This window comes from Moschus berezovskii, chromosome 14 (assembly GCF_049115385.1).
Source record: "Moschus berezovskii isolate FMDL1 chromosome 14, NW_MosBer_1.0, whole genome shotgun sequence".
Lineage (NCBI taxonomy): Eukaryota > Metazoa > Chordata > Mammalia > Artiodactyla > Moschidae > Moschus > Moschus berezovskii.
This window is the reverse complement of record NC_142473.1, coordinates 50,843,004-50,855,613: the sequence shown is the minus strand read 5'-3', so window position 1 is coordinate 50,855,613 and position 12,610 is coordinate 50,843,004. Positions and strand designations below refer to the sequence as shown.

The 12,610-nt window shown below is 54.1% G+C and overlaps 1 protein-coding gene across 2 annotated transcripts in view; it reads left to right on the top strand.

The window, feature by feature from the left end:
- DNHD1 (dynein heavy chain domain 1) overlaps window positions 1-12,610 on the top strand; it is a 67,300-nt gene that overhangs the window by 29,984 nt on the left and 24,706 nt on the right. For both annotated transcript variants that reach the window (XM_088843117.1, XM_088843118.1), the window contains 13 exons: window positions 948-1,105; window positions 1,593-1,718; window positions 1,803-2,079; window positions 3,871-3,998; window positions 4,098-4,296; window positions 4,687-4,781; window positions 5,324-5,531; window positions 7,320-7,445; window positions 7,744-7,841; window positions 7,944-10,839; window positions 11,040-11,214; window positions 11,386-11,578; window positions 11,820-12,108. In XM_088843117.1, the coding sequence (XP_088699243.1) occupies window positions 948-1,105; window positions 1,593-1,718; window positions 1,803-2,079; window positions 3,871-3,998; window positions 4,098-4,296; window positions 4,687-4,781; window positions 5,324-5,531; window positions 7,320-7,445; window positions 7,744-7,841; window positions 7,944-10,839; window positions 11,040-11,214; window positions 11,386-11,578; window positions 11,820-12,108 (4,968 nt within the window). The remainder of the gene's footprint in view (window positions 1-947; window positions 1,106-1,592; window positions 1,719-1,802; window positions 2,080-3,870; window positions 3,999-4,097; window positions 4,297-4,686; window positions 4,782-5,323; window positions 5,532-7,319; window positions 7,446-7,743; window positions 7,842-7,943; window positions 10,840-11,039; window positions 11,215-11,385; window positions 11,579-11,819; window positions 12,109-12,610) is intronic.

The following is a 12,610-nucleotide window of genomic DNA, read 5'->3' as shown; positions in this document are numbered from 1 at the left end:
AACCCTGAGTACCCCTTGGAGGTTCCCTCGTCTTGGTTTTCTCAGTTTCAGCTCTTGGTGCCAATTGCTACTGGTTACTTTCTTCAAAGCTCCATCGGATCCTTTCCTTGTATGTCTCAATTATATGCCCCTGGAACTCACTATCCCACTTTCCAGTTGCAGAGATGCTCATGAAAGATGAATCAATTTGCTTTTAACCCTTCAAAGCATAAAATATAACAAGATGGAATCCCTGCTCTACCATATGAGCCATCATATTGGTATTATTCCTGTCCTTGGTGACAGTGGAGTTGTTCTTATTGCCAAAGCCAGCTTCCAAGATTATCTTCTGGCTGCAAATCCACCTGAAAGCTTCTTTCCTTTAATCCTTAAAAAGCAAAAGGCAAAGTGCACACTCTTCTTGGTCCTTCTTCTGCTAGAGCAGATGCAGTAAGACTCCTCAGACAGAAACTGATTATCTGCAGTGGGCATTCTGCTTATCATGGACATGGCGTTCCCTTGCCTTTGCGCATGCTTTCATCCACTGGGTGTGCCCTTGGGAGCCTTAACCACTTAGTACAGTCAGCTCCAGTGCCCCCTTCCCTGAGGACGCTTCCCCAGTCTCCTCAGGCTTCCTCCTCTTCACTGAGCCAGGTTGAGGGCTGGCTGAAGAGCATTTGTTGCACTGATACATGATTGTCCATTTATAAGTTTGTGTTTACTGCCATATTGTGAGCTTGTCTGAGTGAGAACCTTTCTGTCTCACTCATCACCCTGGTCTACTGGTGCCCAGCACAGGCCCCAGCGAACTGCAGCTAATGACACCAGGCAGGGGTCCAGTGTGTGTTCAGGGACTGAGGGAACCAATTCATGCTCTGACTTCCCCTTCAACCTGCTCTCACTCCAGCCTCCCCTGGATGCTCCCTTGACACTGCAGCCCCTCACGCCTCACTCTCTCCTGTTTTCAGAATCCAAGCTGGTAAACATCAGGAAGGACATTCTTGAACAGGTACAGAATGAATGCCACAGCCGCAGTCAGCAGCTAATAACAGAGCTCACAGATTTCTTGAAGGCCTTCCAAACCATCAACTCAGACATCCACTCCATTGCATGGTGCTCCCAGAAGGTGGGCGCTCCCCATCCTTCCTTCCCAGCTTATCCAGGGCCATCCCACTCACGTCCTAAGCACATTCCCTTCGGGTCTCTGCTGAGCTCCCAATGGGGCTCAATGTCCTTAAACTGCATTCTCCTGTGTGACCTGCCCTCACCAGGTTTCACCCTGTTCGCATGGCCCTCTGTATCCTCATGAAATGGGGAGGCCCTGATGTCATGACAGAGAGACAGTCCTGCTTTCAGAGACAGAGTTCTGCTCTCTGTGTGCTTAAGTAGAGATCCATTGCCCTGTCCTCAGGGCAGGGAGGGGGAGGAGCTGTGCTGGGTTCAGGGAGACCACGGTCAGATGGGGATCTGATCCCGGACTGCCCTGATCTCAGTGGGTTAAAAGGCAACTGCTGGGACCTGGAGCCTCTAGCAGGAGGGAGTGCCCCTCAGGATGGGTGCAGAGAGGTGCACAGGGCTGTGTGGGTGCTGGTCTCATGCTGTCATCCCTGCAGGTGAATGAGGCCAACGAGCGGTACGCTGAGCTGGAGGAGCAAATGGAATACACGCGGTCACTCTATGAGCTCATCCGCAACCACTTTGGCCTCTTCAGTGCTGAGGATGAGGCGCTGGACATCTCGGTGAGAAGGCATCTCCTCTGCCCCTCCCGCTGCTCCTCCCCACCACCACCACCTCTGCTTGACTGCCCTCTGCCTGCCCCTCAGCTTATGGACACGTGGGAGTCCTTCCAGTATGAGAAAAGCCAGGCCTCGGAGTTCCTGCTCAGCAAGCGGCATGCCATCGTGCCCAAGCTGCAGCAGCTGATGGCCGCGGCCCTGGCGGAGCTGGAGGGCCTGATTGAGAAGGCCCTGTCTGGTCCATTCATGGACCCTGCACAGGAGCAGAGGAGCACCGAGCGCCAGCTCATCTCCCTGGAGCGTCAGTACCAGAACACAGTCAGCAGCCTCTGTGACCTGCACCACGCCTACACCACCTTCACTGGTACCCAGGGTCCCGCTCCCTCCGCCACCACCACCCTTGGGTGGCGTGATCCTGGGTGGTGTGATCCTGGGTTGTGTCCTGGGTGATCCTAAGCAAGTCTTGGGAATCACATACCTTCATTTTAGTCTCTTTCATATGCAAAGATTGCAGGACAAAATCTAAATCCATTGAGTATGTCAAGTGTTGTGCTTAGGGTGGGGATAAGCGTTGTGCTTAGATGGGAGCTCATGGTCTGGAGGAGAAGGCAAATAGGTGAGTGTTCCATCAGAATGTGATGGGGTAGGAGGGCTAAAAGCCTGTGCAGAGAAATGTAAATGTGTTCTCATCGTAGCCCTTAGCCTTTGTGTAGCCCTGTTCAACTCAGGCCTACAGCAGGCAGCAGGTCCCAGATAAAAACGGGTGTGCATGCTCCATGGCCACTGCCTCCAGCCAGTGTGGTGGAGAGAGATGGCTGCTGAGGGCTTCCCTGGCGCTGAGGAGGAAACCTGGACAGAACTCTTGGTCTTGGCCCTTCTGTGCAGTGTGCGGCTAGGCTGGTTCCCTTCTGGGTGGGAATGACTTTGTGGGCTTCAGGTTCTTTTCTCAGGCGCAGTCACTTTTGTCGCTCACTTGTATCCCTTGCAAGGGCACATTGCTTCTGAGTTGACTCTTAGCCAACTGCCAGCTGTTACCATCTCTGACTGTGAGGTCCCCAATCCCAGGGAGGAGACACTCTGGGACCATCCTTTGGTCAAGTACTGGGGGACCCTCATCTCATGCTCTAGCTGATGTAGACCACAGACCTTGGCCTTTCCTGCTAGTGGTTGGGATGTTTGTGAAAAAGTAGAGTAGGGGACTCTGGCCTTGTGTGGTTTCACCCAGAAAAGCACACAGCATTGATTTTATTTCCTTTTTCCAGCCCTGTCTCTTCACCAAACTCCCAGTTTTTTTTATTAATATAACAATCTAGGATCTTAGATCTAGACCATTAATGCTACTTTTAAAATTTTCTTTTCTGTGTCTTTTCTTTTACTTGCTACCTTTGACATTTGCTTTGTTCTATAACCATGTTAACAACTATTTTGACATCTAAGGTTGAATGGTTTTGTTTACCCACTTCCAGTTTTAAAAATACCACATCTTTTTAGTTTTTTCACTTCTTCCTTGTATGGCTGCAGTAACTCTTTGAGTAATTGTTTTTTTTTTCTGAGAAGGGAGTTGAAGGTTTTAGAATTTCTAAGCTACTTATGACTGAGAATGACTGTATAATGTCCTTATATCACAGCTTGGCTAAATATTGGATTCTGAAGTCAAAAAATTGGCTCCTCTGTCCTTGGGATTAAGAAGAGTCAAGAATGTCAGGGAGGGTGGATAGCAGTTCTTAATGGGGGGGCACTGCCTAGGTCTCATTCAGAAACTGACGTTCGATCAAGGACTTGAATGTGGTAAGGGAGTGAGCCATATAGTTCTCTAGAGGAGAGTGTTCCAGAAAAAATGAGCTGCCAGTTGAAGGCCCTCCGCAAGAGGGAGCAGGTCTGATGTATCTGAGCAGTAGTGAAGGGTGGTGTGGCTGAAGTGGCATAAGTGAGACGGACTCTAATCAGTAGAAGAGGACGCCTTCCCTTTCATCCCTATCACGTTTTCCTAGAGTTTCTTTCCTTGGACTAACTCTCCCTTGGTTTATTGTACTGAACAGTTTTGGACACCATCCCCCCGCCACCCCCACACCTCGTCCCCTGCACTTTCAGGACCCTCCCTTCCGTCATTATGGATCTTGACTGATCATGCCTGACCCCCGGGCCTGTCCCACAGGGGACGAGAGTCCTGTGCCCTTGCCAGTCTGTGGGACCCGCCCCATCGTGCAGCAGCAGCGCATCTGGCATCTGTACCGAGTCATCTCTGAAAACATCAGTGAATGGAAGTGCATGGCTTTTGCCAAGGTGCTGACGCCCTCCTTGGAGCCCCTGCCCGGATGTGAAGCATTTCCGGGGGTGCGGGTGGGAGGGTCTCCAGCTGCCTGCGTGCCTCTCCCCCTACAGTTCAATCTGGCGCTGGCCCAGGAGAAGACGGACGGCTGGCTGACAGAGGCGGCCCGGGTGAGTGCGACCCTGGGGCTGCACAGCCCGGTGCTGCAGCGCTGCATGCACATGCTGGAGGAGTTTCGCAGCCTCCTTCCCCTGCTGACCAAGCTGGGCAGCCTCCAGGTGCAGAACCTCAACGGCCAAGCACTCCTGCGAGGTGGGTTTGGATAGAGTCAGAGGGCTGGGGGAGGGAAGGACATAAAGTTAGAACAATGGGACAATTCACTTCTCTGTGGCTTTTTGGGGGAAGCACCTTTCCTCCTTGGGCTGCCCCGACCTTTCGCCATGGACCATAGCCTCCTTCCCCTCACAGAGACAAGCATGTTTAATCTCCCACGCTACCACGTGGATCCTTTCTGCTGCCCAGGGCTGGACTTAGGCTGGAGTCTTAGTTCTGTACTCAGAATTGTGCTCTGGACCTTGGGTTCTGGGTCCCTGCCTCTATGTCATGCTTTGAGATGTGCTGTCTGGGCTGGGCTCGGCTGGGCTCAGCTGGGCTCTGCCAAAGACCGAGTATTGCTCTGACTTGCTGTCCCTCCACCTCCAGCCTTAGGGCTAAGCAGTTTCTACAGCATAGAGCTCGTAACAGTGGGCCAGCTGCTCTCTTGTCCGCTACTGGAATTTACAGATCGAATCAATCAGGTGGGCCCTCCCCCACAACCCCACCGAGGAGGGGTAGTTCAAGCCCAAGGCCTATTTGCTAAGCTCTAATAGAGCCAGTTAATACCCAGCAGCTTCTTGAGACAAGGGGGACAGCAGATATTGGTCTGTGGGGACGGGGTTGAGATTGCTAGCCTGCCTGGGGAGTATGGGGATCTGATGGGTGGTTCCAGACTCTCCGTGACTGAGAGTATGTCCCTCCTCTACAGGGGAAGGAAGTAGGTGGCAGCCCCAAAGTGGTGGGCACACAGGATGGCAGATGTCCCCCAATACTTACCCTGTCCCCAAAGAGCATGAGTTGATTGAAGTATTGTCTGCTCGGCCAGACCTTTGCAAAAGAGTGGGTTTCAGGGCAGCAGCCCTAGGTCACAGTGTGATGCTGGCGGCTTGCCTTTGAAGTCAATGACCCCGCTCTCCCTCTCTGAGACCTGCACTTTCCTGAGCTCCGGCCCTCGAGTCCAAGCTCTAGGGCTATCCCCTGAGCCATCCCCCCAGTCCTGGTTCCTAAGTCCCGGCTCTTCCAGATCTGGAGGACTGAAAACATAAGGAATCATGCCCATGAGGCCCTCCTGCGGCTGCGGCGGGCCTGGGAAGCACGCCAGCTGCGGCTGCTCAACTTCATCCTGCACGTGCCCTACGAGTCCCCAGTCTCTGAGCGCCCCAAGAGGCACGCGCCCCGCAGTCCTCAGTGGCAGGTGGTGGGCAAGGACAGCGGCACCTTCATCCTCTCAGGTGAGGCCCAGCCCTTAGGGGCCCAGTGACAGCAGGACAGGGTGAGGGGCATATTCATTCATCCGCCAAGCTCTGCAGGATCTGGCTTCTCTAGCCAGAGCCCCTGTCCCCCTGAACAGCCTGAACCATCCCTCTGTTCTGAGACAGTGTCTTCCATGCAGCTCCCACTCAGTCTTAATCTTCTTGGGAGCCCCTCACTCCCTCTCTCCTGCCCAATGTCTGGCCTCTTCAGCAAAGGTCTCCCCTTTATGATCACATCTCCCCAGTGTTCAATGCTGTGTCCTCTAGGCTACACCAGCTCATTCATTCCTTTGTCCTTCGTTCATCAAACTCACCTGCCTCTTCTGAGCCAAATTCAGGAGACTCTTGAGATTATCAGACCAAAGTGCTGTTTCTTGTGAACTCCCAGACAGGGACAAGAGAACAGAGATGGTTGTGTGATGGAGCAGTGAAAAGGTGGAAGTGAAAGCTGCTCAGTCGTGTCTGACTCTTTGCGACCCCACAGAGTGTACAGTCCATGGAATTCTCCAGGCCAGAATTCTGGAGTGGGTAGCTGGTCCCTTCTCCAGGCGATCTTCCCAACCCAGGGATTGAATCCAGGTCTCCTGCTTGGCGGGCAGATTCTTTACCACTGAGCCATCAGAAAGAGGAGCGACTGGAAAGGAGCAGGAGACAGAAATCTTTCGTTCCCTTAGGAAGAGGCCTCATGCTGACTTCTGAAGGAGTACGAGTTTACTAAACATGCAAGGGCGGAAGGGTTTGCCGGACAGAGGGAGCAGTGTATGTCCAGGCACCCAAAATGGTATAATTAGGGAACTGCCAGTGATGGAGAAATCCTCTTATCCAGTCTAATTAACACCCAGCCAGCGGATTAAAAAAGTTCGTTAAATAGGGCAGTCGATCATAAAATATGCATACATGGCTTACAATTTTTATTTTAGCTTAAATCATATAATGTACATTTATTTACTAACCTTTTAACCTAAAGACAAGAGCTTTTCTTTGATTCGCGGTCAACTGATAGAGGTTTCTCACTGCCTTTGTAGTATTAATACATTATCTGCTATTTCCACTTTCCACTTCTGAAAGTTGAGAAGTGACACGAAGACACTTATGAAGCTTTCTGAGTCCAGAATTTTTCTAGAGTTTTATTATAATTTCATAGTTTTTAAAAATTGACTTGTCTATACCTAATTTGGGCTTCCCAGGTGGTGCTAGTGGTAAAAAAAAAAAGTCCGCCTGCAGTGTAGGAGACGTAAAGAGATGGGGGTTCAATCCTTGAGTTGGGAAGATCTTCTAGAGGAGGGCATGGCAACCCACTCCAGTATTTTTGCCTGGAGAATCCCTTGGACAGAGGAGCCTGGCGGGCTACAGTCTATAGGGTAACAAAGAGCCAGACAAGACTGAAGCAATAGCATGCATACCTAATTTAATATCGTGCCTTTATTTTTTAATAGTTTACCTTTACTTCTGAAGGCTTCCATAGTTTTTATAGAACCAGCAACTCTTTCCCCACCTGTATTTCAGTGATTAACATAATACTAGATTAAATTCTATAATTAAAATATAACTCACATAATAAACAGAACTCACATAAACAGTTTTGCAAACACACTCTGACTGTTGGTGAGCATATTGTTCAACTAGTGGAGGAAAAAATGTTTGTATCTTTCAGAGAATAGTTTGAAATCTATTAGTTTCAGCGTGTTTTGGGTATCAGTCGCCTGCACCCTTGCCCCATCTGACTGCTAGCTCAGCTCAGCTCAACTCAAGTACACTCTTCCTTAGATTACAGCAGCCTGCAGGACTCTATCCATGAAAGCCTTCAGGTGTTGTTCAAGATCCTGGCCATCCAGAAGTCAGGAGACTTAAACAGAATTGCTCTGGAGTGGGTGACCATCATGCATGGCCTGAGTGAGTGCAGGCATCTAGCTGGGCTGATAGGTGGGACCTAACGGGAGATGACTCAGAAGGCTGGGGAGAGAGATGCCGGGTGGGGGAAGACAGCACCGCCTTCAGAGCCACTTCTTGGGCTAATGACCAAGTCTTTATTCACGTTGCAGGTTTTCTCTCCTTCATGCAAGGTGCCGGGGTCCTACTAAGCAGTTTTTTTGGGGGGTAGGGCATCCCAAGAGGGCAGGAGGAGGCTGGTCCCTCTTGCAGAAGCTAGAATCCTTGTCTCCCTCCATTGTTCCCCTGACTGCCCTCACAGGTGCCCTGCTGCAGGTGTGGGTTACTTTCCAGCAGAAGTGGATCTTCCTAAATAAAGTTCTGCATGAGATGAAGATCCAGTTTCCCAGTCCTGAGCTGGTAGGGAAGTGGCTGTGGAGGGTGGACCAGTGCTGCTGAACAGCAGGGCTCTGGGTCGGAGTGGGGGCGCTGCCCTCACCCTTGCCCTCTCTCTCACCACAGAGTACCCGTTTCGAGGCCATGGATGAGCAGTATCGGACCCTGATGCAGATCTCTGTAGCTGACCCCCTGGTTCTGTCGCTCATAGTGCCCAGTGCCAAGCGGAACCCTCTTTTCCAAGGCCAACAGCTGCAACAGCTGCTGCAGGAGGGGTCCATGGACCTGGAGGGCATCATCGTGGAACTGGAGAGCGTGCTCTATGCCGTGCGCGCCCACTTCCCCCGCCTCTTCTTCCTCAGCGACAGTGAGCTCGTGGCCCTGCTGGCTGCCCCTCTGGAGTCCTGCGAGGCCCAGCTGTGGGCACGACGCTGCTTTCCTCATGTGCGTGCCGTGAGCTTCGAGTCCAGCGAAACTGCCAAAGGCACGGATGACCCGGAGGCAAGCCCAAGCATACAGACTCAGGTGGAGGCGCTCGCAGTGTTCGGGGTGGGTGGGGAGGAGGTGAAGCTGCAGGGGTCCCTTCCTCTGCATCCCGATCTCCCCAAGTGGCTGGCTTCCCTGGAGGAGAGTCTGCGTTTGGCACTGGTGCACAAGCTGCAGGACTGCGTGGCTGCCCGTCTTGCTCTGGGCCCGTCCCTATACAAGGCCTTCAAGCAGGAAAACCCGTTGCCCCAGGAAAGCCAGTTGCCCATGAAGATGTGTGTCCAGCACTGGCTGGACTTAGTCCAGGCCTTCCCGTGGCAGTGTGTGCTGGTGGCGGAGGAGGTGGTATGGCGGGCCAGCATGGAGGAGGCTCTGCTTGAAGGGAGGACCCTGGCCATGGTCGCCATGCATGTACATAAGCTAGAGGTACTGGTGCATTTTCTTCGGGCCCAGAGGGCCTTTCAGGGTGAGCAGCCCCTGCCCTCTGTCCGCCAGACCAGCCTGCTCAGTGCCCTGCTGGTCATGGCAGTGACCCACCGGGACACAGCCCAGCTGCTGCAGGAGCACCAGGTCAGCGCGCTGACAGACTTCCACTGGGTCCGCCAACTCAAGTACCACCTGGGTTCCCCTCACACCGCCCCCCAAAGCCCCCTTGAGGGTCTCAAGACGGTTGTGTCTACTGAGACTTTTCTGTCTCCAGCTGCATGCTGGATAGATGTGCTGGGTCGGTCTTTCCTGTACAATTATGAATACCTGGGTCCCAGACTGGGGTCCCTACCCAGCCTGCTGCCTGAGCGGCCAGCCCTTGTGCTGTTACTAGCCTTGGAAGAGGTGGCCTGCGGGACCCTACTGGGCCCCAGTGGTGTGGGCAAGGCAGCCATAGTAAAGAGCCTGGCCCAGGCCCTGGGGCGCCAGCTGGTGGTGATGCCCTGCTTGCCACAGATGGAGGCCCGCAGCCTGAGCAACTACCTGAGCGGTGCCCTGCAGGGAGGTGCCTGGCTGCTGTTAGAAGCAGCTCAGCGCTTGCCCCTCGGCTTGCTCTCTGCCCTGGGCCAGCGCTTGGCCAAACTGCACCACCTCTATGCCCCGCTGTACCAGGAAGCTTCCCGAAGTACCAGCACCGTTGACCCCACCCACCCCTGGGTCCTCGGCAGCAGATTCTTCGAGAGGCATCAGGTGGATGTGCGCCTTGGCTACGGCTGTCTCCTGACGCTGCGGGCCTTGAGCCCTGCCATGCCTGCCAACCTGCGCCAACTGCTGCGGCCCGTGGCGCTGACCCTGCCCGACCTGCAGCAAGTGGCAGAGCTGACCCTGCTGGGCGCAGGGATCCGGGATGCCTCCCGCACCGCGACCCGCCTATCCAAGTTCTTCTCCCTAGAGCGTGAGCTGGTGTCTGGGCCCCTGCCCTGCCGCCTACCCCTCCTCAGGAAAGTGCTAGAAGACACGATACAGGCTCTGAACGTGACCAAGGAGGACCCCGAGTCCGAGCAGCCCCGCGGCCTCGCCACCGTGGAGGAGGCCACCCTGCTGCGCACCTTGCTGCACTCCCCACTGTTCAGCCTCCTGGAGGGGGCCCACCTGCAGGACCGCCAGAAGCTACTCTGTGGGCTCTTTCCCACCGCCTCCCAGGTGCTGGCAGAGCCTGTGACCCCCAGGCTGAGGAAGTCACTGCTGGTGGAGGAGTTACGGCAGGGAGGCCTGCATCCCAGCCCTGACATTTTGGGGTCCCTGGATCAACTGAGCCAGGCCCTGGGCCAGGCCTCGGGCATTTTGCTCCTGGGCCCGGCAGGCAGTGGCAAGACCACGTGTTGGCACAGCTTATTTAAGATCCAGAATCGGCTGGCGGCCATGGAGGACCCCACAACCCAGAGCTGCCAGCCTGTGGAAATTACTCACCTGTATCCAGGCGTCCTCAGCCCTCAGGAGTTCCTGGGATGGCTGGAGGGCCCCTGCTGGCACAATGGTGTCTTCCCCAGGCTGCTGCGTGAAGCCAGTCGGTGTAGGACCGTGGGCCCAAGGGGGCAGGTACAGGAATCAGTGGGGATTCATCACTGGATAATATGTGATGGAGCTTCCAGTTCTTCCTGGCTGGACTCTATCACTTGCCTCCTAGGTGAACCCCCACAGCTTAGCCTCCCCAATGGTCAGCAAATAGCACGACCCCCAGGTACTTTTCTTTTGATGGAAGTGGGAGATACCACAGGCATGGCCCCCACAGTGGTGGGCCGTTGTGCCCTGGTGTGGTGTGGCGGGGAACAGACTTGGCAGGGCATACTGAGCGTCCTGATGGCGGCCTTGCCCCGTGAGTACCGCCTGCAGCCCCAGACTGTCGCCGAGCTCAGCCACCTGGCTGAAGGGCTGGTGCCCGCAACGCTGCAGTTCCTCACCTGCCAGGGGGTTAGCTCTCTGCTGCAGGTACACGGACAGCGTGCTGTTTGCCCAGGTGTGGCCGAAGTCACCAGCCTGGCCCGCATCTTGCGTTGTCTGCTCAACCCACACCTGCGCATAGATGAGGAGGAGAAGGCACATACCCCAGGTGAAGGCGAGGACTGATTTGAGAGCTGTGTAGCCTTCAGGATCGTGGGGATATAAGCTGGAGCTTGTGGCCCAGGTTCTTAGGTGGACTCGGGTCTTGGGGCTGAAAGTGAGAAGTAATAGCCAACTCTACTCTCTTTCCCCGCCCCCTCCTCTGTTTTCCTACTGGGGCTCCTTTCCTGGCCGTGGCGACCTTCACAGAGGACCTCAGCTCTAGTGCAGTGGCTCGAAGCATCACGGCCTCAAAAACCAGCTCTCTGCCCCAGAACCAGCCTGACAGTGATGCCGTGCCTCGTAAGCGCAGGGAGCACCTGCTGGCCATCAGCAGCTTTCTTTTTGCTGTGATCTGGGGCTTTGGAGCCCACCTTCCCTCCAGGTATCTACAGGGGTGGAGGGGGAGATGGAGAGGGTGGAAATGGAACGGCCCGTGGGTGTCCAAACCCTGGCGCCATTGTTGGAGAAGGGTGGGGTGTGTGAGTGTATGAACTGACTGTAATGGAACTGTTGTAGCCATAGGACACTCTCAGCTATATGTTCGTTTGAGCAGGCTCTGGCCCCTCTATGACACCTTCCTGAGGGATTCGATTAGTTGCCTCTCCAACTACTCTGAGCTGCCACCCTCAGACTCGGTGTTTGATCTACATGTATGCCCCGAAGATGGGACACTGGCCCCGTTCACTGGCCAATACCTGGGCAGCCGCATCAAGGGAACTCAGGGCACCTTCTACCCTTCTCCCCAGGTGTGAGGACAGTGGGGCCGAAGCTGGGGTTGGGGCTCAACGAGATATCCTGGGGTGCACATGTCCTCCGCGTAGCCGAGGGCTGCCTGCTTCCATTCCTTGAAACGTTTTTAAAATCACAAGAATACATTAAGTGTTCTGCAAATACAGCTTTAATATAAGCCTCCTAAGACCTTTACTTTCAGCTAGATTACTGTGCTAACCAGGAGCTGCCACAGTAAGCCTGGCTCCTGTCCTGCAGACTGAGCGGCTCTTGTACGTGGTGGACCTGCTTCTGTCAGAGGGACACCCAGTGCTGCTGGCTGGAGAGGCAGCAACAGGGAAGACAACCTTTGTGGAAGTGCTGGTGGAGCCACAGCACCCTTACATAAACAGCCCCATTCACCCCGCTGTCAGTACCACCCACCTTCGCCTCCTGCTGAGCCGGGAAGTCCAGGGCCAATCACAAGCCAGCCCATGGATTGGGCGGCACCTGGATTCTAAAGGTTTTCTCCTCTTCCTGCTGGAGGATCTGCACCTGGCTGCTTCCGGTGAGGAGTCAGGAGGGAAGGAGTCATCGTCCTTTCTCTTGACTGTAAAATCCTTAGCTATATTTATTGACTCTCAGAACTACACCTACAGACCAGACTTGAATGTTCCATTCTTAATGTCTTCTCAGTCTACATATGCTCACTGAATAATCTTGTCCCTTGCATCCCTTGCAGTATTGACCATATTGACATTTCAGTTCAGTTCAGTTCAGTTGAGTTCAGTCGCTCAGTCGTGTCCGACTCTCCGCGACCCCATGAATCACAGCACGCTAGGCCTCCCTGTCCATCACCAACTCCCGGAGTTCACTCACACTCATGTCCACAGAGTTGGTGATGCCATCCAGCCATCTAATTCTCGGTCGTCCCCTTCTCCTCCCGCCCCCAACCTTTCCCAGCATCAGAGTCTTTTCCAGTGAGTCAACTCGTCGCATGAGGTGGCCAAAGTATTGCAGTTTCAGCTTTAGCATCAGTCCTTCCAATGAACACTCTAGAGAACATTATA